General features: G+C 36.6%; 1 protein-coding gene across 3 annotated transcripts in view; it reads left to right on the plus strand.

The window, feature by feature from the left end:
- Positions 1-25,079, plus strand: part of COMMD10 (COMM domain containing 10) — a 118,935-nt gene that overhangs the window by 45,135 nt on the left and 48,721 nt on the right. Inside the window, exon 6 of one of the 3 annotated variants that reach the window (XM_056325437.1) lies at positions 5,738-5,803. The exons of the other annotated variants lie outside the window; for them this stretch is intronic. Coding sequence (XP_056181412.1) covers positions 5,738-5,803 — 66 coding nt within the window. The remainder of the gene's footprint in view (positions 1-5,737; positions 5,804-25,079) is intronic. 3 annotated transcript variants of the gene reach the window in all.

Below are 25,079 nucleotides of genomic sequence, written 5' to 3' on the forward strand. Positions count from 1 at the left end.
AGCTATATGTTGAAAATGCTCTGTGAAGCAAAATACTTGGCCTTTCAGAGCTACAGGGAGAGTGGTGATGGCTGGGCCAGATGATCTCTCTCCAGTTACGGAGAGATTTCAGCTATAAAGATGTAACTAGACTCTTCTGCAGAGTCCTGAAAAAAGCTGAATAGAGGCATGACTAATTTTGTATTTTATCTGCTCTGTTTTGTTTAAACAAGAAAAGTAGGCAAGAACACCAAGGTTCCAGAGAGGGTCAAAGGTGGGACCACCCTTTTAGAGGAGGAAAGCAACAGAAATATTAAATCCACAAATCAAAGTGTCTCTTCCCTAGGTAAGAGTTGCACTTAGCTTTTGTGAAAGATTCCTAATTTGTTTTGGCCCTTTCTAAAAACCATACGATTCTAGTCAGTTTGTCACATTTTCCATTCTGGGTATTATGTTAAGATGCCCAAGTGAATTTTCATTAGAAATGCTACTTAATGAGAGATGTAGGAAAGCGCTATAGCATTGCAGATGAGTTCTTCACTGAAATTGATTCTCATTAAAATCACCCAGTCTCTACTAGATAACGGAAAACAATGAGTTGCTCAGAACCTGGAAGACTTGGGATCAATGTCAAGTGTTAACCAGTATTACTATAATTAGCATAACCTGGGCATTATATTAATTAGGTAAAACATGCACAATGAGGAGCACTGAAATGAGATGAAACCAATATACTGGATAAAGGACTAGAGGCAATAGTAGCTTTGTGCCTGGAGTGCAAGTTTTGTAGTATTCCACATTTAATATTCTACAAAAATAGCATTTGGGCATATATTTGTGGTTGCAGTTACTTTAGGAAAAATTTGTAGTGCAGGAAACAAACAGTTTGGGACCTGGATTCTGACCTCTTGTCACTCTGTGATTATTGACTTAGTTTATTTTAAGATTTATAGTGGTGATTTAAGTTTGTTTAGGACCAATAAGCAGAGTAGCGTTTCAAGGAAACTTTGTTTTCTTTTACTTCTATGAACCTGTAATCTGATTTCACATTCGGTGAGTGGGACATGAAGATTATATGTTAAAAGTAATAGTGCATTTCTGAAAAACTTCAGTATTTTAAATGCTAACCTCAATTTGCTGCAGATTTGTCTCTAAAATCTGCAGTATTCTGCATTGGGAAAGTACACTATTGTGATAGGCAACTTTTATGAGTAATTTCCCTAAGGTCTGAAATCAGTAGTGCGTTTTTTTTGTGTTGTTGCTTTGTGTCTAAATAAGTTACACATTTATCAATTCCTTTTGACCAGGATCCATCTTTGTTGTACGTCAAAATAGCAGGTTTTTGCCACAATTTGAAAATGTTCCTTCAGACTATTGCTAAATGCAGTTCTTGATTTTAGTCTAGCCCTTTCATATTTTCTCATACCAGTATTTTAATGTGGTAACTGATATGCCTTGTAATTCTGCAGTTCTTTCCTTAGATGCTGATTTTAATACAGTGCTAATGCTCTGTAGAAAAAGCTGTGGAAGATCTGACTTCTGTGTAGCTTTGCCCCTCCTGTTCAGAAGTAACAAACAGCAATATTCTTTGTTTTAATACACTGCTAAAACTGCGTGTTGTCTTACCTTCAGTGGGTCAGGCTGTGTACCTAGTTACACCTACACCCAAGTTGCAGTGTGACACAGGATTGACCATAAACCTGTGGGCCATTGCTGGCTCAGTGCTGCTTTGTAAACAGATGTACAGGCAGCAGGTTGGTGTGCTAAGCCGTCGTTTGGATGCACAGTCCCCAGTACTTCAACATGCTCCGTCCTGTGGCACCAGGGACTGCGCCTGTATGTTTGCAGTGCCTCCCCAAGCAAGTCAGATGTAAGGGGTTGTGGTGACGTGCTTTCCCTTCAAGGTATAGTCAAAGCACTTACCTTCTTTCAGTCCACTGCAAACACTAATGTGAGAATGGTGAATGAAGATGGAGAAGCCAGACAGCTTGCTAGGGAAAGTGGAGTGGCGGATGGCTGCATTTCTGAGGCTGTCTTGTGTACGTAGCGTGGTTTTTTAAACCGATTAGAAGATGGTCTGTAAAACCAAAATGTACAAGCCAGTTATTAGACCGAATTCACATTTAGTTTCATGAAGTGTAAGGAACAGAAATATGGTTTTAAAATGTGATATCGCTATATTTAATAAATTGAAAAAGTTTATAGATAAAATGTAACGTATTAATTACTGTCAGGCTAAGCCCAAAGGCAGGGTTTTTCTGGGACACTTTTATCTTCTTTTAACAGTGGTATTCTGCCAGTGGAAGGTACTACTAAAATTTCACATGAAACTGCATCCTAACCTGCAGGTGATGTTGTGCTCATTACAGAGCATAGCAGGAATAATAACACTTTTGCCTTTCTCACTTATGTAATCTAAAAATTATGTTTTGTTTAAAGGAAAAAGTACCAAGCACAGAAATGTTCTACCTCTTGCTTCTAATATGTGCCCCCCTCCCCTTCAGGTCTTGTCAATTTTATCGATTCAATACTTAAATTAAACTCCTGAAAAAAATTAGGAATGCATAATTAACCCTTTCTTTATCATAATTAAACAGTCTTTGCAGTGGAGTAGGGATCTGGGTATTTTTTTCTTTTCCTCTCTGTCGGTGCTCTCAAAGACAAAATAGACCTTTTAGGTGTACAACTTAAACAGTAGCAGGCAGTTGTGGATTAGGAGAGGAATTACATTTTGAGAAGAATGCGTTTGTGAATAAAGTCTGTTGGAATTCTGACATACTGTTTCCAGTATGATTTCTATGTGTAGATTGTTAAAAGCTTTACAAGAAAAAAAAAAAATCTCAATTCTTTAATCTGAAACAGACTAATGCACACAGAGGTAGAATATTAGCAAAAGGTCTTGCCACGCATTGACCGTAAGTTCAGGCATATAACCTAAGTACTTTCTGCTGGGAAGCAGGATGACTTCTTAATTCTAGTTCTTGTGAATAGAGGGGGACAAGGGTGTTTGGAGTGTGTGTTGGAACAGTTGATGCAATCTGAACTGTTCTTACACTGTCATATACTTTGAAATAATAAATAAGTGTGTCTGAGACACAGCCAATACTTCAAAGTGAGAAATCCACACATTCTTTTATTGTCTTTTAGTTTTGTTCTGTAGCCATTGTGCAGGTCTGGACTGTATTATTGCAGCTTACTTCTTGATGTCTTACTTTTGGCAATACAAATATGACACACACATCAGACTGGTGGGTGAGTGGATGAGTGGGTTTTGACAATTACGATGTTTATGGCATAATTAAAAACAGTGTAAGTGAAATGTAAGATATACATCTCAGTATGGCTATATTTTGTAAAATAAGGTTTTATAGAAGCAGAGAATCTGGAGGTGGAAGAGGTGGATAGAGGATGGAGCTGAGCTAGTCCTAGAATTTCTGGGGTGTGTTGCCTTGCTTTCTCCAAGAGCTGCTTTCACAGAAGCCATTTGTGCCTACATCAGTGTGGCATACAGGCAGGAGATGTTTTAGAGCTACTTGTGGCGTAGGAGTTCTGGTGCTTTCTGACAACAAGGCATAATTTTTAGAGTAGTTTTAACCAAATACATAATCCTGTCTTTCAAGTCTTTGGATGCCAAACATACTCATTATTGTTTGAATAATTTATTATATACACTGTCATCAGGATATCAAGGTTATAGAAAATATTTCTTATGAAGAAAGATTCCCTATGTAATGGGAATCTTTCTGCATTATTATTAGCCTTATATTCTTGGTTTGGTTATTTTCATGTTTGCCAAGGCTCTGTGGCCAAATTTCATACTTACCATATTCCAGATACATTCAGTCACCAGTGTAATCAGTTCTCTGTATTTCTGCTAGTAATTTTTAAAAGAAAATAATCCAATAGATAGCTTGCATGTTGTAAGCAAAAAGCTTGTGCAAGTTATTTATTTTTTCTTGATGAATTTATTTTATTTTTTTTTAAGGAGCAAGAGACTAATTCATTCCTTGTGCTTCATCAGCCCAACTGGGCTGGTTTATTAAATCATGTCCATGATACCCATGACATTGGAAAAGTCATAAAAATTTCAAATGCCGTCTGCTGTCACTTTAAATGACTGTTGTCCTAATGGGGTAAATGAGAGGAACCAGAAAGAAATATGCTACATGGATAATTAAAAGTCTTGGGGTTTTTTGTTTGTTTGTTTGTTTGTTTGTTTTCCTTTCTGGTGTTACATTTAGTTTAGAAGGCTTCATTTGTATTTTGAGAAGCCAGGTTTGATAATTCAGATAACCTGGGTAACCTGAATTCTTTGTTTGGAATATTGGTTTTAATAATTGGCATTTATATTCATTTCCAGACCACATTTTGGCCCTTTTGCAGAAAGCACTGAAGAGCTTCCTTAGTGCAACAATATAAAATCCAAATGTATTTGTGAAGGTGCTGTAGTAGCAGTGTTGGAGGAATACTGTTTCACTGTGTCCTGAAAGATACTTATTAATTGGTGTTTAGAGGGAGTAAGCCCTTGTTTCACAAACTGCGAATATTTGGGAACAGGATATGTGATTTAGAGAAACTATGAATAACGTGGCAGTTCTGGTGAATTTAGCAGGTTTTTTTGGCTGAAGGACTTTTTTTTGTTGTTGTTTTTTGTTTGTTTTTTTTTTTTTAATACACTTTGATTATGGAGGGACCATAAAACATCGAGGGAACTCAGAGCAGAAATTTTGTGCCCAGTGGAGATACCCAAATACAACTTCCCTCCAAAATCCTATGAGTAGTCCATTGAGCAAAATAATTGCATGCAGCACTGGCTCCAAATAAAACAGTTGTCTCTTATTTACCCCTTCACTGTGGCCTCTTCAGCTGCAATTAAAGCATGTGTTAAAATCAAGTGAAGTGCACTACTGGAGGATGCATGTGGAGACTTTCTTTTTGTAATCAAATACTACAGCTTAACAGCAAAGACTGCATAAAACATTTTAGCATGACACTGTTTTTAATGTAGTGTTTTAGTTTTTTCCTAGTATACAAGCACCAGATTTTCTGCACCTTGTTTTATTTTGTAGTAGTGGCAATGTAAAAGGTTAAGGAACATTTTCACCTAGAACTGTATGTTTCTGATGAACTCCCATGTTCCCATAGCAATTTTAGTAACCACACGCTGTTTTACTGGAAGAGTGACTTGAGGATATTGCCTGATCTCTCTCTGCCTCCCATGGTAAACCTTCTGTTTGTTTTGTGAATTTAGTAGTCAGAGGTGCGTGATAAAACTTGCCATCTCTTACTTAATGACACTTCACAGCCAGTAAGACTGCCAAACTGCCATGCAACTTTCCTTTTTACTTCATTAAGCAACACAGAAGAACAGATCACTACAATTATTTTCTACTGTAATGCCTCATATTGACTGAAACATCTAAGTCTTAAAAATAGATAAGTACTATAAAATAAAAGGCTTTAATGGAAGAAGGGACATCTTTACAGCTCCAGATGGGTCTAAGGAGAGGGGAAAAGTGCAGCAAGACCCAAGTCAAGAAAATTGAGCTTTTTTAAATAAGTGAAGCATGAGTGGGAGATGGGGGAGAAAAGGTTAAGCTATGTTTTCTGTAGTAGGTTATACTAGAAATAAAATACAGGTGTTTTTTTCAGCAAAACCACACTAGAGGAACAAACTGGAACAAAATGTTTCTGCTTTCCCTAGTGGCAACAGTTAAACTGTAGTGACACTTAAAATAATCTGTGTGCTATTTTGCAGAGAACATTACTGTCTCAAAAGTCTTTTAATAACTGGCTGACCGGCTGCATCTTTGATGTTTTAAAGGTAAGGAAGCAGTAGGCTGATACTCCTTCTCACATTTCAAAATTACTTGCAATATAGATTGTTTTCTTGTGGTTATGGAGTTTGTGATTTCTCCTGTGTTTTCTGGTTTTCAACAGTTGTAAATACAAAAAACCAAGCACATTTCCTTCTCTCTTCCTGCCTTCTGTCCAACAACAAAAAAAAGTGAAAACCCCCAACAATTTACCTATAATAGTGGTTTGGCACATGGTATCTTATTAGTTAAAAGGCAAATAGACTCAATGTTTGTATTACACTAGCTTCAGGTCAGACAAAAAGAGAAAGAAAAGGAGGTAAAAGGTGGATAGGGAAAGAGACCATGTGCTCTCTGTGCAAACCATTGTATCCATGGAGGCTGCTTCTGTGGCCTTGGAAGAAGCCTACACGTCAGTGAGAATAAAACCTGATATCCACAGTGGCTGTGAATTTTTATTTACATATATGGGTTTGAAAAGTGTAGTTTTTCTGTTGTGGGTGGGACCACAGTTTATGACTAAAGACTGTGGTGTTGGTGGTGTTAGCTGAGCTTGTGTCTCAATGAGAACTTAATATTTTGCTTGTGAGTTCAGATTTCACTGGAAATTAGTGAGTTCTTGTGATGATGTGTTTGCAGAAAAAAATTACCACTACAGTAGGCATACAGTGTGACCTCACAAACTGGGCAGCACTTAGTGGGGGAAAAAAAGATAACTTGCCATTGTTTGTACAGTTTTTACATTGCATTGAGGACAGATAGCTTGGAAAAGCAGGGGATAAATATGTAATTACTTGTTTTTTCTCTTGTCCTGTAAGATGATTAAGTTCTGGAGCTTTGTGCTTATACTTTTTTGTTGGTCCTTCACTCATTGCAAATGAAAGAAGACCTGTGTTACTTCTTAATTTATATGCTGATGGACCTCCAGCCAGCTGTTTTCAGGGTGGAATGGAGAGCATACAGATTACTTCTACAATATTGCCTGAAAATACTCCGGAATGCACTGCTTTGGGGTAGAACACACTGAAATACTCTTGCACTTGAAAATTAGAGCTCTGTACTTCTCATTACTTCTGTCCTTCAGGCAAAGCGGGACGAAGACAACATTGGAGATAGGAGTTTCACAGAAAGTAATTGTAAATTATTGTCCTGAATTTTCAGTATTCCTTTATTTGTGTTTTTGCTTTTTAACCTACTTATCAGTTTAAATTTAGGTGACGATTTCCTAAGTGGTGTCTCAGTTGTCAGGTTCGGTTGTGGCCTTCTTATAAAATAACGTTAACTTTGAAAAGATGACATTTTCTTGTGTGAGATTGCCTCCCTTGTTCTAGCTTGATATATCTTGCCCTGAATCTCTGGCCATTTCAACTTACTTGTCCAACACAGATGTGAACTGTTGAAAATACTGAAATATATGAATTGAAAATGCTGAAATTCGGCTTTGTGTAGCAAGCTGAGCCATGATTCAATAAGTAATCAATTTCCCCAGTTCTGCATTGAATTAGTCTAAGAGGAAGCTACTGGGAATTCCCCTCTGCTTTATTTTGGGATTCTCCCTGCATGATTTTGTATCAGGACCCACAGAGATCACTTCAGTGAGCAATTGGTTAATGTAATTAGTAAAGTAGACATACATTCAAGTTCTGCATTAGCACTAATGAAACCACAGAGGCTGATTGTATTCTGCTGCTGTGACAAGAAAAACCAGGAAATTATTTGTTGTGATTTCGAAGAAAATGTTGAGTAGGTGCAAAAAAAATGTCATTACTGTTACTGTGATAAAGACGTTACTATGTTGATTCCTTGTTTGGGGCAAATTCCATAAAACATACAGATATATATTTGTGCTGATTGACCCAGCAATAATTTGGAGTACTCATGCAGCACCACAGTGCTGCAGTGTATACAGTGGAAGTGGGCAATGACACTGCAGAGCAAAAGGGAGCAAGATTTTTGTACAGAAGATGACCCGTGAGGGTTTTCATGTTAAAATACTGGATGACATTTACATACCATGTGACTTAGTCCAACAACTTAGTTTTTTAGACCTGCCAGATATTCAGTCACATTTGTTAAGAAAATTTAAAACAACAAACTGGAACCAAACCCACCATCAAACTTTTGGATTATTTTCATTTCCTTGCTTCAAGAGGTTTTTAAAAAAATCAGTTACTCCCCCCTTCTGCATCCAGGAAAGGGATTTTTCTAAAAAAATATGTGGGAAGCCAGTAATAAGGGGTGGCAGTGCTCCTTTAAAAGACATGCAGTACAGTCTGCTAGTTGACTTGAGATATTCAGACTGAAAATGTTAAGCTTTTCATATAGTATTTTTATTATCCCATTATGTTGTTTCTTAATTAAACTCTAAATCAGAGGTTGTTTTAATTACCACTAGGGGTTTAAAAAAAAAGTATAAGCTGATACCTTATTAACATTGCAGTGGTAGTCTGCAGATCTGGTAGCACCAAGGCCAAGTTACAGAGCCTCATTCATTATTGAACAGCAGCTTTTTAGGTCATCACACATTATAAACACTCTACCAGTTTCCTTCATCATAAACTTAAAATGTATCCATTGTGCATGTTTTAGAAATGTTTTGGCTTTAATTAACTCAGCCTGTAGGAGGAAAGAATTGTAAGGTAAGAGGAACAAGTACACAAGTGGTTCCTCACCGTTGCCAAATTTTACTCAGTATACTAAAGCTTACTTTTGTTATCAACTCACAGAATAATGAAGCAAACCTTAAAAACGAAGACAAAAAGTTTATTTTCACGTTCAGCTATGACTGATGTGGTCTTTCTTATGAATTTGTTATGCTGTGCTTAAAGTACTTCATGTTTTTACAAGTTATAAGTAAGTTTTCTTTTATGATTTTCTGGAATATTAGAGCATGGAAGTACTTTTTTTTTAAAAAAAACAACAAACCCCTAAGGAATAGTCAAACATTGAGGACTAAGGTAACATTTGCATCTGCGGCCTTCCAAAAAACATTGTTATATCAGAGAATCTGCAACACTTTGCCATGATTTGAGATTTGTGTATGGAGCAAGTTTACCTTGCCATGCTTGCAATGTGCAACGCCATGTGAGTGGACATACTTTTGCAGACCAATGCAACACTTGCATTAAGTGCTCATAGTGCTGCAGGCTTTGTATTTTTAACATTAATTTTTCAGTTTGTCTTTTTCTCCCAGGTTTTGTGTGAGAATCTTAGGCTTTGTGTCTTCTAAAGAGGAGCGAGCTCTTTTCTCCTTGTTGTCTGAAAGGACAGCGTTCACCGTAGTTACCAGACAGAAATACGAGAACTTGCGTACCTGTTTGGAATGTTTCTTTTGAACACCAACATCCATGTTGCTGTTACTGGATTACTCATAAAGAGTGATTCTTTGTAGGAAAACAGTGAATCTTTTCTTGTATGAAGAGGATGGTGGACAAAAATGTTAACATTCAGGTCAGGATTAATTCCAGATTTTAAAAAATTGAAGCTTTCAGATCAGAGATTCTGTTCTCGTGTTACCTGATTTGCTTCAAGAAGGAAAAAGGTTATTAGAATGTTTATATAGTATGTTAATAAATGATGCTTTGAGCATTGTGATGTCTGGAAGTTGGATAAAGTACTCACTGAAACATAGCTGGACAGTTATACAGATGTTCTCATGTGCAGGTCTGGCACAGGTTGATATAACTGTCTATTTTATTTTCATTTACAATTTGAAGTGATTGTATTTTACAGTGCAGATAATCTACACATGAAAATCTGTACCACTGGGATAGTGTAATCTTTCTAAAAGAAACACATTTATTTTAATCTGTCAAGACAAGTATTGGAAATATAGCCCCCAACCCCCTTCACTGAAAAATAAGTAATAAATCACTCAAGATTTTTAAAAAATGAAAACAAAAGCTTGAAAAATGCAAATTTTCTCATCAAAGTGAGCATACATGCTGCATGTAGCCTTCATAATACAACAAGCATCTATGTTCTGGTTTCTTCTACTTGTGTTTTGTGTTTAATTAAATTTAATCTGGTAAAGTGTGAAACTGTGGTTTAGGTCTAAGGGACTTCTTAGGTACAGTAAGTTTGAACTGCATGTGGGAAATACTGAACCACACATAAAGAAAACTGCATGTATATCCTATTCACTTCAGTGCAGCTAATCATTTGCAGATACAGGGGGCAGTTTTTAGTCTGGAGAGCTGGTGTTCACACTTGCACCTTTCTGCAGCAGAGAACTGTCTGCTGTTTCATTAATACCTGTTTCAGCCAGGCATTTGTTCTCCTTGTTTGCGCCATTACTGTCACTACCCTACAGGTGGTAAAGTGGTAGAAAATGAACTTTATCATCTAGAGCTGCTAAATATAGTAAGGGGAGAATGGTGCATATTAAATGCTCCTGTTCAAAGTATGTTCAGCACAATTAGAAGTTGGTTTCTAATCAGAGTGTAAGGCTTCAGCACACAGAAAATAAAACCGACTCAGAAAAAAAGCTATATGTGAAGCAAACCCACTTTCGAGCAGGTTTATCAACACACCTAAGCTGCTTATCTCAGTGTTCACCTTTCACAGATGTGTACAGTTGTGGCCTGCTTACTTCTTCCAATTACTTTTAACAGTCTTCTAAATGCCCATAAGCATTGGCTGCTGTATGAAAAAAAACCCCACAACTCTCCCACAGTGTTCCCAGTTGAAATGCAGTTATAAGTTCATCAGCTTTTTCCTATTGTAGCATCTTCTGCAGTATTTCAGCTTAATTAATTTCAGAACTCTGTTTAAAAGAACACAGCTGTTACTTCATATCCATTGAAGCTTCCACATTGCTTTGAAGTTTTCACAGTATCTGAAGAGTGGGAAAGGAAGTGCTTCATGAAGTTTTGCAACAAAAATATTACAAATATTTTATAAGCTCAATAATGACAGGAGAAAGGGTGGTTTTGCTGGTTGTTTCATTTTTATGTGTACTTTTTAGGAATATACCTTTAACTTCCATGATACTCTTATTTACATTGAATAATAATTTTTTTTTCTGAAATACAGCATGAACATGCATTGTTCAATAAAACACTGATTTGAATTTTAGTTTTATACTGTTCTTATTGTGCATCTTATTCCAGCTCAGCTTTCTATTAATGTTGTATTAGTTGGAATTTAATTCCATACCATTTTTTTTGTAGGAAATACATCAGCAGCTTGAACATACTTTTGGTTTTAGGGTGTTGGGGTTTTTTGTTTTGTTTTGTTTGTTTCTTTGTAGGTTTTTTTTAATCATCTAAGGAACAGCTGGGTGATCCTAGTCAAATGTATTGGCCTCCAAGTGAAGTTTCATATTAAGTGCAGGGATCATGAAAGTGGTTATGTTTTCAAAAGGAAGAATCCTAGGAGGGAAGCCATGCTTAGTAGTGTCCAGAAAGCAGGGGGTTTTGAATGTATTTGGTTTGTATTGTTTGTACTGTGCAATACACCTTTGTGCTGAGGTATTTGTTATCAAACAGCTTTCACCTCTATCAAGGGTTATGGTTTAGGATTACTGGTCTGGATGCTGTTTGCAACACACTGTTGGTCTCCACTCGCTGCTGTCTCAGAAGTGTCCCCCAAGCCTTTACATCAGAGGGAAAGTCCTAGTCAGACATTATAGGATGCATTGTGTTGTCAAGTCAACTGCCTCATCCCAGTGAGGTTTCTTTACTGGTGCTTCCTCTGGCTAGCTGGCTCTGGTGGTGCCCTGCAGGCTTTCTCTGGCTAGCTGTTTTCTGTGCTTTGAGCCAATGCTGTCTGCCGCAGCTTTCCTGCTTCTGGGCTGGGGTTTCTTTCTTTTATGTTCCATCTTGAGAAGAGGGAGTGTTACAAAGGAAGAACAGCATTAATGTATGTTTTACTTCAGGCTAAATAGTGAGCCATGATCTTCATAATAATTGAGACTTAAGTTTTACCACAGGTAGTCATGTTCATCTTGCAGAAAAAGAACATTATGAATTTTTTTCTGGTCATATGGTGTGCTGAGATTATTGAAAAATTCTTTTGGGTAGAATAGCAAGAGAGCATGGCACTTTGCTGTGCATTTCTACTGCTTTTAACAAACTGTCATTTTACCTGTGCCATAGCTTCATCTGAAAGTCATGTATTTTACTTAAACTGAGTATTGAAGTCATGTACGTAAGGTGTTACATGATCAGGGACCTAGAAGAAGGCACTGAAACTTGAAAATTGTGGTGGAGATGTATGCTGTAGACAGTTTCTCACAACTTCTTGCTGGTGTGCTTCAAATCTGGGTTTTGGACAGAACAAGTCACATCTAGAAAAGAGAACAAAAAAGGCAATCCGTTGGAAGGCTGTCGTCTTGGGATGCAGATACATATTTTTAGGGAACTTGTCTGAGATTGTGCTTCACATAGTCACCAGTAGTTGGTGAGTATTAACAAACTGGGCATTGTTAACAATTATTGCAATCAGATAAAGCTGTTGTGTGGTTGTGTTGCACAGTTCTCGCGTACTGAGAAATTGAGGCACATGGACAAAACCATCATGTTTTTGTAGAGCTCACTCCTGATACTCTGAAGATCCATACTGTGCTTTATGTCATTGTAAATGCCTGGTTGGATTTCCAAAGGGGAGAGCACCTTTATAGCTTGTGATTTTAAACTTGTGGTTCTTCTTGTTGTGTAAATACTAATTTAAAAATATATATTCTCTTGTATTATTAACTTCATGTTTTCTATCCACAAATGCGTGATATTCTTTTGGAGTTTAAGGAAAAAGCCACAAAAAGAATTACTAGATTTTCAATGTCACATTTGATTTAGAAGTTTAGTGTATTATTTTAGCTATTTTCCTCAATCTTCTTTTTTCAAAGACTGCCATTAAAATAGAAACTTCTCTTGATCTGTTTCAATGCTAACGAGCAAATCCTACATTAGGAAAAAAACATGCCGTCTTTTTGTAGCTCTTATATCAACAAGGTCTTCCCCAGGTCAGTATTGTTGTTAGAAACAGAAAATCAGTGTTGTTACTGTTTTATAAAGGTAATTTTAAAGTGGCTATTTAAGAAAAAACAAATTCCTCAACACTTAGATTATCATTATATCTTCTTCATTTTTTGTCATGGAATCTTTCATAATGTTAATTAGTGAGTCAAGTAAATTCAGTAATCATATAATTCATGATAAATGAGTGATTTTTAGAGAACCAGTGAAAATATTGGTGCCAGCTGAGATTATTGTATACTTCCAAAGAAGACTAAATACATTTAAGCAGAGAATGTATATAGCCTGTATATTTAGCCTGTAAGGACAAATCACACAATGAAAGGTCATTGCCAAAGACACCTCATATGCCCGTTATAGGTGGAGGGCTGCATGTCTGCAGAATTGGAAAGGAATCCAGCACGTATGCTACTCAGGCTAATTATAACGTTACAGATGGTCATTACATAAGGAATGCCTCCAAATCAATATTGTCCATGCAGAGAGACTTCTAAGTATACCTGATTCTGAAAGAGCAGCAGCTTGATATTTCTCTCCAGGAATGTAGCTCTCAAAGCAGCAAGGTACACCGTCTCTTCCCAGTTACATATTCTCTCATACCAAATCAGTATTTACACTTGATTTTCTCTCCATGGTCATCATGCTACCCTCCTTAATACGTTTTTCTTTTCACTGTATGCATGCATGAGGCTGGGCCACATACTAGATGGAGACAGTTACGTTTTTTACAAAATGAATGACATATGCATCGCTTAGGATCTGTTCGTTAGAAAATGATGCAGGCTGAATTTAGCTGAAGAGGAGTAAACCTTGCTAGCAAGGGAATAACATACAGAAGCCATAATTGGCCAAGCCAAATTTGGCTTCAAGTGCCTACAAAAACTGGCTCTGAGTTTTCAATAACAGCAGTAATTAGGATCATTGTGTTAGCACAGTATCTGCAAGTGCAAGCTCTTGCAAACTGGAAGGAAAAGTACTTCCTAATTGTTCATATGATCAGTGCAACAGTTGTTGAAATTGGGGGAAAAAAAATTCCCAATTTCAGTGAAGTTTAGGATGAATACTGGATTAGATATTAAAATATACCTGTTCTGTTTTCATAGTGAATGAAAATACCTCTCCATATCCAAAGAGCATTACCTTTCCTGCCTGCCATGGACAGTACCTAAAGAAGAGGCTTGTGGTTGTGTCAGTGGTCTGTATAGTTCACATTGGTAACTAAGTGTGCAATTCCTGTGTTTAGATACGTCCAAGTTCTATTACCACCTGTTTCTAAAGTACAAAAATACATGCTAGCTTGACCTCTAAATCTGCAGCCAGGTTTAAATAGTGTAGTCTTCCACTGGTGTCTCCACAGTTTAAGAATATATGTGTGTGTTCCTACTGCTAGCTAGGTAAGAATCGTGGAGGGTGTGGAGAAAAGGGATTTGCGATGTGCCTAATCTAGCCAGATTAACGTGAGTAACTAGTATGCCAGATACTCTGGGTCATTGCTGAGACAGGCCATTGCTAATCTGCTTTCGAGTTTTGGCTGTGGATCTTATCTTAACATACGGCTTTTCATAGTGTAATGCTCTTCTTTAGGATAATACGTGACTTCTGGGTAGGACAAGCAGTGTTTTGACAGTCCACTGCCCCAACGTTGGAAAATAATAGCTGCCCTGCTAGGCTGCGAACTGTAGGTTTATTTAAGTATTACAGGTGTAGTATACAGACTAGATTGGAAAGATTTAGGTATGAGATGGATTGCAACAGCATGTATCAACCTATTGTCTGGTCTGTGTAATGACTCAGGTGCATGATCTTAGCTGGTTCTAATTGATCGTGAAAGGTTACTGAGCAAATTGGAGAGAACTCACTCGTTTCAGGTGTTGTTACTTTGAACACCCTTATTTACATATCTTCAAATTGGAACCTTATTTTTAAAATGGGTTAGCTTTTTAGCCTTTAAATACTAAAATGTATTATTGGTATGATACGGGGGGTTTGTGTTTGTATTTAAATACATGTTACATGGGAAAATTATGTGTTTCTTTAAAAACTGAGTAAGTTGCCCAGGATGCTTGGAGCTTGCTGACATAAATAGTGTGGTTAGAGTAGTTGACTAGTTGATTTAGTTTGTTACAATGCAGCATGGAACAGATGTTAGTTTATTACCAGCTTTCTGTGGGATTATGATATAAAGGTTGGGGAGAAAAAGCTAGAATTGGCAGACTGGTTAATTATGCAGAACAGCATGATCTATGAAGTTGGTGTCTGGTGCTGCTGTATTGGGATGTATTGCAGATGTTAAAAATACTCTGCAGGTTTTTTTGAAGGAAGAGCTTGGAAAACTGCAAAAACACCTTTAGGTACATGTGCTTATGTCAGAAAATGGCATTTTAGCCTTTGGGCTAGAGTCCCTGAGCTGAGGAGTGCCTCAGAGTGAGAAGGTTTTATAGGGAATTTAATGCAAATAGTCTTGTGCTTCTGCACTGTACATAGGAAAAGAGAAAATGTGAAAGGAATGACAGTCAAAAAAGTGGTGTCTGAGCTTGGAATATGGGTAACACACAGGCCACCAGAAAAGAGGACAGCTGAATTCTGGCCTTCAACAACAGTAGTATTGTTTATAACCAAATAAAGATGTCTCTTGCTCTTGTGGTGTTTCTTGCCCCTATTATTGGTGGTTAAAAACTGTTCAGAATATTGTTCACCTGATGACAAGGGCTTCCAGTTCACAGCTCTGCTTTTTAATATCCGCTTCTTGTGTGCCAGTGTTGTCTACAGCTTTAGAGTTTTTCTCCTTCCCTTATGTCCCTGATTTGTTTATGACTGAGAGGCATGCTTATTGCCTCTCAGCCTTCCTTTTACTAGGCTAATTAAACCAGGCTCTGTTAGTATGCTCTTTGTACTATCCTCTCCTTGCTTCTCTGGTTAATTCTCATAGCTTTTCTCTGCACGTGCTTGAGCTTAAATCATGTTTTTTTTTAAGTCAGGTGACCGAAAATGTTCACAGAGTTCCAGTTGAGATCTTGCGAGTTTCTTCTAAAATGGCTTTAATACAAACCTGTCTCTGCAGAAATTTCCTCCCTTGATACAGCCAGATTGCAGTTGCCTTTTTCACAACTGTATCTTTCTGACAGCTTGTATTCATCCTGATTGATTAATACATCCAAGTCATTCTCCTCCTCTGTTATTTCCAGCTGATGATCCTCTAGCTTACAGTAGAAATTCTTCCTGTTCCCCGAGTGCTTGACCTTGACTGTGCTATTGCATTTTGTTATTACTATCACTTTGGTCCTTGAAGGCTGTTCAGTTCTTGCAATGTGATGTTATGATCTTCCTCTGTATTGAAAGTAGTTCCAAAATTATTATTTCTTTTTAGTAACCCTCATCAAGTGTCATTATTGTGATCCAATCTTCTAGTTCCATTTTTGCTATAAGGTCAGTTCTCAGAATGGTTTGTAAGGAACCCCACTCTTAATCTCATTCTAGTCCAGTAGTTCCCTTCCACATTGTAGCCTCACTTTTTCTTAGTAAAGCCCTTGCTGTTTTGCATTCAGTTTGTCTTTTTCTATCTTATGTACTCCTGTCCATACAGTTTGGTGTTGTATGATTTACTGAAGTACCTATGTTTAAGACATTAATTTCTGTGATCTAAACTTTTACTTCCTCCATAATATAGGAGGTTAGCCTGGACTATCTGCTTCTTAATGTAACCATATCTAAATCCAGCCTTTTTTGCTTCATGAGTATCTGTCTATTAAACCCAACATGACTTGATGAAAATGCCAAATGAAGAAAATTAGGTTCTTCAAGTGTCAAGAGAACCATTAATGACTCTTAGCAGTCTCTCTGAATTTCTTATGAACTTTTCTGAATGCAAAATTTGCTTATCTAGGCCTTTTTGTAATGTCTTTATTTCTAAGACTGTCTAGTCTTACTTTCCAAAAATGCATTAGGCAAGTAGTTGGGAACCATGGTGATACTTCATCTTTGGGTTCTAAAAATTAATGTATAGACCTGGAACTACACTGAGTTCTGCTTAATGCTTGCTACATGCTGTGAGAAAGAGGCAGAGGATTTTATGAAAGTTTTGTGAGATACTAAGTTTTCCTCTTTTTGATGAAAAAGAATTTCAAAGATGTTGCAAAAAATTCCAGTAATACTTCTCTTAACAGGCCAGCCATGGGATTACAGAACATCTTAATGAAATAAAGCATTCAAGCCTGTTTTTCTTGCACAGAACCATACTCTGCAAATCTGCTGGAAAAGGTCTTTAGTGGTGTGTGTTTTCCTTAACCAACATGATTGTTAGGCATGAATCCTTCCTGTGTCAGCCTTGCTAGCCTTCATCTTGATAGTACCTGACTGTCTCCTTTGTATTTAAAAATAGAAATGACAGTCTCTCTCCCTCTGCCTTTTTTAGCTTGATTAGTTCATAGCTGAAAGTGTGAGACACTTGAGGGAAAGCTAAATTGAAGGGTTGAGGCTCCCATTCTGAATGGGGTTAAGATCCATTGTTCTGCTTCCAGGAGCAGTCCCTGCCATCTTTTGTTGAAGTCACGTGAAAGTCTTTGTTTCAGTGCTTTGTGTTGTTTGTAAGTTTTGCTGGTGAAAAGGAGCATAGTTCTTGTGGTGACAGAGCAGTGAGCAGCAGGAGGGGGGAAAGACCCTTATAGCAGCTGGTACTGGGAGATGCTTCGGGTTGTGCTCAGGAACACAGCAAAACCTACACCACAGCAATGGATTGTAACCTTCCTGTCATTTAGGCTTTCTAAGCTCAATTATATGCGAACTAGATTTTTGTTAATGTGCTCACATTTGGTTTTCACCACAATGGTTTAAATAATTCAAAGTGGAGGTCAGGCGTATGTGACACAGTATGGTTTTACTCTGCCACAGTTAAGGGTGGAGTCAAAAGTCGCCGAGTATAGGTGGTTGTGAGTGATTTTCTTCTGTTTCTGTTTTAGTGTTTAGTGTACTGACAGTGTCAACAACGTGTGACACTAAGAAGCAGTGAAGAACACTTTCTTTGCTTTGGAGAATGTAGATAGATCTATGAAGCAGCCATTTCAGTGATTATTCAACAGAAATTCGTGGGGTAGTTGTGCTAAGTAAGAAGATTCAGATTTTGCTAGAACTTAATATTATTTAAGGGGAAAAAGAATAAGACTTCTTAGGGGCATGAAAATACCTCTTCTGTCCATATACTGTATTGATCCTATCCAAGGAAAGTAAAGTGCGTGCTTTGCCTTTTCTCATGATTCCTCATTCTTAATTTTTTGACACTGTAAATAACATTTCTAATTACTCTCTGTCTGACTCTGGTCAACTTTATTGTAATTTTTTCAGTTGATGTAATAATGTTTTTATGAGTCCATATTTCTTTTGTGGGGAAAGAGTGCTGTGAATTAACATGATAATACTAGCAGCAGCTTATGATCAAAGAGAAGAATCTATCAGATAAACTGCTGATAAACTTACACATAAACTTCATTAATATTTTGAATTCTCTGTATTGGCAAAAAAAATAATGCAGGATATTGTTTGGGTTTTTTACAAGCTAAAGCTGTTTAAAAATATATATTTTCACCTTGATATCATCAGAAGGAAGCAAATACAATATGGTGAGCCTAAGGTCTTTGTGGAGTTTGGTGGGCATGGAGGGCAGTGTTTAAAAGAACAGACAGTTCTGAGAAAGAAACAGTAAAAAAACCCATATGTATTACTCTGAGCTATGTATATAAATATGATCTTTGTATGTTCCTTCCCTCCCTCAAGCAAATACACTGTTTTCTTGTGCCATCAGAGAGTCTTTAGATAGCTGTGTATCCCTGCACCCCTGGTATTGAGAGTTCTACTCCGTCGGGGCAGGTTATAATGCTTCAGTGCTGTGTTAGCAATTATGAAATGCAGTCTAAAGAGGGAGAAGATAAAAGAAGTGAACTTGTACATTTTCTCATGGGAGATAGGACCTAGAGCACAATGGGGAAGGCATTATAATGATGCCAAACAAAGTTCTGGGGCACTGAAGCTCAGTTTAATCTCCAGTAGTAACCCTGCTTTTGTGAAAATACTCCCAAGTGTAGCTGGGAGTGAACCTGGCCAACCGTGTCTTCAGGCAAGTTTGTTTTAGCTACTAGAATTGAATGTTAATAGATTAATTTGGAAATCTACTCAACCTGAAATTTCGTTTAATAGAAAAAATGTAGAACTAAATATGACTTAGGATGAAAATGTTTATTTTGATAAACTTTTGCAGATGTTGCAGTTTAAGAACTCTCTTGAAGTGGTGTATCTAAGCCTTGCATATCTAGGTTTCAGACTGTCGTAGGCGTTTAATAGGATGGTCCTGCCCTACAGAAGAGCCCCCATGTTGTCGAAAACAAAAAGAATTTCTTGAAGCCATCTTGTCAGCAAGTTGTGTCTGTCTTTTATAGGCATAGAGAGACTTCTATTTTAGTATTTCAGAAGCATGAGAACATGGTGCACAAAGATGTAAACTGGGGTTCTTTTTTGGTGTGGGGCTTTTTTGGTTGTTTTTGTTCATTTTGGGGGTTTGGGATTTTTTTTTAAGATGTGAAACTTGATGTCTGTCTCTCTTCATATTTTTTTTTCCACCTGAAAAGGGTGGCCAAAAGATTATTTTTAAGACATTTCTTTTTTTTTTTCCTTTTTTTTTTTTTTTTTGTAATATGCTTGAAGGTGATTATTTTTTATTATTCAGATGTGCTTGACCAACAAGAGGTTACTTAATCCCATTTTGGTAGTTACCACCGTTTGCAGTGAAAAACAGAGTCATGGAATCATAGTATCATAGAAGTGACTGTGTATCCCTTTTCAAAACAGTGCATCTTGAATCCTGGTAAGTTACACCTAGATTATAAAATGAAACTTTGGAGAATCATGGCTAATGAAAAGAAAGGAAATTAAATTAGAGAGCTCAGCCGTAAAAGAAGTGGGTGCATAAAGGATAAGGCAATCTCACGAGTAGGAGAAATGAGTGTCGCAGAACTGCAAGATTTACTTCTACACAAACTCTGTATGCTTTGGAAGGATCTAACTCATTGAGTAGCTTTCAAAATTCAGGGGGCTAGTTTGGGCATCTGAGAAATGTGAGAGATATTTTAATTCCCCTGAAAGCTTGAGATTACAAAACACATCTAGCTTCCTACATCTGCTGTTGTGAGAAGTTTATATGTTGTAACTCAGAAGGGGAGGCCAGTTGTGTTTTGCTGTGAGATGAAGGATTTGTTAGAAAACTTAAGCGCTATCAGTGGTCATGTAGCCAGGGGAGATGGAATTATGTTTCTGTCTAATCATAGACACATTGCAGAGCATAGCATTTAAAATATTGACCATCATAACTATATTCATTAAATCCACCAAAAAAAAGCAGTACAGCATATACTTAGATTTTCATTCCTCACGTGGCAGGTTTCAGGATCAGTATTGTCCTTGGTTTTATTTTCCAGTCATCCTTGTAGTTGATATTCAGTATAGTCTTTACATAAGTATTTGGTAAAGAGAAATATATTTTACTGAAATTGCTGAAACAGAGCATTTAAACTTAGGAATCTTACAAATAGGTTACAATTGCTTGTTTGAATCTTTCTGGATTTATCTGAGTTTAATTTACTGTAAATCTAAAATGCAGATAAGAAGTCTGCACTTATACAAAAGAGTTAATAAGAATCATTTTAACAGCAATATGTTAATTTTTAGATAAGTGTTATAGGTATAGTTTGTGTATACATTCTGGGCTGACCATATGGCTCAAGTATTCATTAGTACTTTAGATATTTAAACACTTGGTACTTGTAGACGCGTTAAACATTCCTATATGAACATCCTTCTTGTAAATGTAGATGGAAAAAAAAGACTAGCTTCTAAGTTGCTCACTAAATTATTCAAATTAATCTAGTTAGGTGTTACTTGCTGATCCTGCAATGTACTGTAAAGTTCGTGTCATGATTACTGTTATACCATTCAGTTGCTGTTGCTAGCAGTGATGTAATTTCGTCTTTCTGTCATGGAATTGGATGCACCTACTTATTTTAATTGAATTCATTACATGGTATAGCTGAAAAGAGCTTCTAGTTTGATTGCAGGGAAGTGCCTAATTTTTAAGGTATTCTAATCCATGAATCTGAAAGCTAGTGTTTTAGTTACTTGAGGACTGAATTATCCTGAGTCAGATTACACTGATGTGTTTTCTCATGCAGCAATTAGAAGCTCATGTTATCTTACCATGATTTGCAGAAGTCTTACTGCTTCCTTGCTATTGGCTTTTATTGAAGTATTCCTTTAAAAAAAACTACCTACCTGAAAGTTTTGCTTTAAATCTTCAAGGTTTAATAAACTACTTCCAAATTTTCAAAGTTGTCTCTGTGTTATTCATGAATAAGGCAAATACTTTTATGCATTGCCTGTATGTGACGTTGGAAGAAGAGAATTTTTTAAATTTTTATTCATTTTTTTTACTTCTGAGTATAAAAATGCTGATAAACTATCTTTTGGAGAGCAACAGCAGCTTTTTGTTCTTAATTGCACCTCTGGATATGTAGCTTTGCAGACAAAACAGAGCAAGGATAGTAGACTGGTTATCTACAGAAGATAACCAGTCTACAGAAGACTGGCCTGAAGGTGAAAGAGACTTGTTATTTTAGATGAATGAATGAATGCAAATATATATGTGCTGTATTTTGTGGGCTCATCTATGACACTTGTTACAGCATTATGTGTATTTATTACAGCCTGTTATATTTGTTATGTTAGCAAATCTTTCAATAACCTGATTGGTGATGTGTAGGCTTGCCTGCTTTTTGGTTCAGAAACAGATACTTGTTTTTCTGGTATCAGATTTCTTTACTAGCTTTCTCTCACTCCCAGCAAAAATACAGAAGTAGTAAAGCTTAGTCTTTATAATGCAGTTTCATCATTATTTGCAAACCTGTGGGAACCAGACATTATGCTGGGCCAAAATCACTTACGAAATTCAAGGTACTTTTTCACCATGCTAATTTGCTCTTTTATAAATGTCAGCAAGACAAAGGAGAAAAGGTAAAATGCCACATGCAAGATTCACTTATATATGAGAAACTGCTATAGGTAACCATGACTGCAGTTTTTTTGCCATAGATGCACAACCTTGAGAGTCAGTGCACTCATTTGAAGTGCTGCTGTTGTAAGAAGGAAGATTCAGCTGTCATTTCAATGAATACCTAATCGTAGATTGATGGGGGAGCAGTCTGTAGAATCAATGCATGTTAAAGAAATGATCCTGAATTAATTACTTGTATGGCATTGTTGAGCTTAAGGCTACAGCTCCAAGCATGGAAGTTAGAGGATGTGTCAGCTTACAACAGTTATCATCCTGTATTCTTTGACTACAGGGCAATGCATTGTTTTTTCATAGCATTTTGTTGTAGAAGCTGTATAGTAAGTGAGGCTGAAGGCAGCAGGAAGAGAAGTAACAGTCTTATGGCAAAGACATCGGGGTGGTCCTTGAGAATTCTTGGAAAAACCTAAATAATTTTTACCAAAAATTAAGTAAATTTAAAAGCAAAGTCTGAGGCAGACACCTCCATAGAAAATTTTAACCCAAGTATTGTTGTTCTTTTTGGCATTGCTGTGAAAACTCTCCTTAAAAAATATACATTTAAAAAATTTATATGCATATACTTGTGAAAACTGGGATTGGATGAAGTGATGCAGATTATCTAGAGACATGAGGTATAGGTAGCTTGAATGTGTTGTAGATAGTCTTACAGGAAGTTGATTTATTTATTTCAAAGGTCAGTGGGTCTAAAGCCATTTTGAATAAATTACTAATACCTTGAAAGTTTATTTTAAGTTATATGTAAGACGTTAAATCTTAGAGACTGTGTTACACACTGGTGCATTTCTCTTGAGTATATGCCACTCTGATCATTTTTGTGTTAGTTAATGTCTGAATACATCTACAGTAAGATTTTTTTTTTTATAGATGGCATTAGTTGGTTACTTAGAACTCTTGAAAATCAAACAACCTTCTCTCCTTCTCTCTAAAAATATAAATTCAGAATTTTAAGTACACCTCTGTCTTTTTGGAAACTATCCTTTTTAATACTTTTTTTTGTGTTTACACCTTTCTCAGAATTCACCCATAAAATAAAATCTGCAAGTTAACAGTGAACAGCTTTCTACACAATAAATACATTTCTAGAAACACCAAACCTGAGGTGAAAGGTAGGGAAATATGAAAAATTACATCAGCATTCTCCATTCTCGGTGCAAACCCCAGCAAGCATCCCGGCCCTTAGCTGTTGCTCATTTGAACCTTGTATACATCACAAGGAAAAAAGCTTTCTGTAAGATCTTGTTGGATCCTTCTCTAAGGTTTACTGTAATTTGGCCAAATATGCAGTTTGGAGAGAAAAGAAGCTGTTACTTGTTCGGAACAATGCATCATGTTCTTCTGAGATGTAGTCCTTTGTAGCTACTGACTAAATTTATAGCACTTCTAAACAGCTTCATAAAAAAATTCATAAATACTTAGATCCTCTTTTTACCACTTCAAGCAAAAGGCTCCTAGTTTTAAGTTATAATCATGTTTTATTTTATTTTTAGAATGCCAGGATTTAAAAAAAAAGAAAAAAAACAAACCCCAAACTAATTGTGACATCTTTAAGCACTAAATAGAGTTTCAGGTTTTACAAATTGACCTGGTAGATAGAGGCTTTAGTTTCACTGTGATTTGTGAGATGTGGAATTTTCATGTGTCAATTGTAGGGTATGCATTTTAAATACAAGTCTAGAATAGATTTGAAGTTGATAGTGGTAAAATATTGCTTGATTATTAAAACACTTCTTAATAGATCCACACCTATAAATATAGTTGGCTTTAATTTGTTTATTTCATAAATATTGCATCATTCATTTTTATGACTTTTATGGAACAATAAATAACATAAGTTTATCACTGAAGTGAAATCTTCCTCTAAAACTCTCTCTCTGCACATTTTGAGATAATTTAATCTTTGCTCATGTCCTCTTCACTCTCCTTTTCTGTGGTACTGGTTTTGTCTCCACCATTAGTTTCATTGTTTTAGGAAAAGATTAAATTCAAAAAATAGTGAAATTCTTTCACTATGGAATTCAAAACGAAAATAAATTACAGGTAATATATTGAACAGAACAAAATTAGTGATATCTTTATAATCTGTAAATTGGCATTTCCAGCTGCCCCACCTTTTTTATTCTGGATTTTGAGATCAGTGCTTAGACTTAAATTGTATGATATTACTTAGCAAAATTTTGCAATTATATTGTACTATATGCCTATATATATATACACACCTATATATGCCCAGAATATAGGTTGGCTAACCAAATTTTATATCAAACAAAAAATAGGCTTACTTATACAGCTAATGAAACTTGCAGTGATGCCTGACTGCAGTGATCTTATTGGTGTGACCATACAGCTCTTACATGTCTAGAGGCTCTGTTTGGGTATTTAAATTGCTTACAAAAGAATGGGTAAATTGGATGGTAATTTAGGCTAAAAATCTCATCCAACAGCTAGATCATGGTACATAGAAGGATACATCCATTATAGCAGGAAGAGAAAAATATAAGGGGACATCCATAGATAGCAGAGTATTACAGGAGAGTGAAAAATAAAAGCTGAATAGGTGATGAGGCAGTTTGGCCACAGTACAGTTTGTACAGTGTTTTTATTGAACCCCAAGCTCTGTTTTTGGTCTCTTGCGTTCTAATTCATGCATTCCATTGTACTTGCAATATCCTTGTACCATGTAGATTTACAAAACGTCAAGTTTAGAATTTATATTAATTGTTCCGTTGTTCTTTCAAAAACAAGGGTTTTTTTTCTCTCCAGGAGCAGAGAGTACTTTGGTTAGTACAAGATCATAGTATCATTTAGGTTGGAAAAGACCTCTAAGATCAAGTCCAGCCATTAACCCAGCACTGCCAAGTCCATCACCAAACGATGTCCCTAAGCACTGCATCTACACCATTTTTAAACACCTCCAGGAGCAATGATTCCACCACCTCCCTGGGCAGCCTGTTCCAACGCTTGACCACCCCTTTCAGTGAAGAAATTTTTCGTAGTGTCCAATCTAAACCTCCCCTGGTGCAACTTGAGGCTGTTTCCTCTTGTCCTGTCACTTGTTAACTGGGAGACCAACCCCCATGTGCCTACAACCTCCTTGCAGGTAGCTGTAGAGAGCAGTAGGGTCCCCCTGAGTCATCTCTTTTCCAGGCTAAACAACCCCAGTTCCCTCATCCACTCCTTATAAGACTTGTGTTCCAGACC

The sequence above is a fragment of the Falco biarmicus genome, chromosome Z (assembly GCF_023638135.1).
Source record: "Falco biarmicus isolate bFalBia1 chromosome Z, bFalBia1.pri, whole genome shotgun sequence".
Taxonomy (NCBI): domain Eukaryota; kingdom Metazoa; phylum Chordata; class Aves; order Falconiformes; family Falconidae; genus Falco; species Falco biarmicus.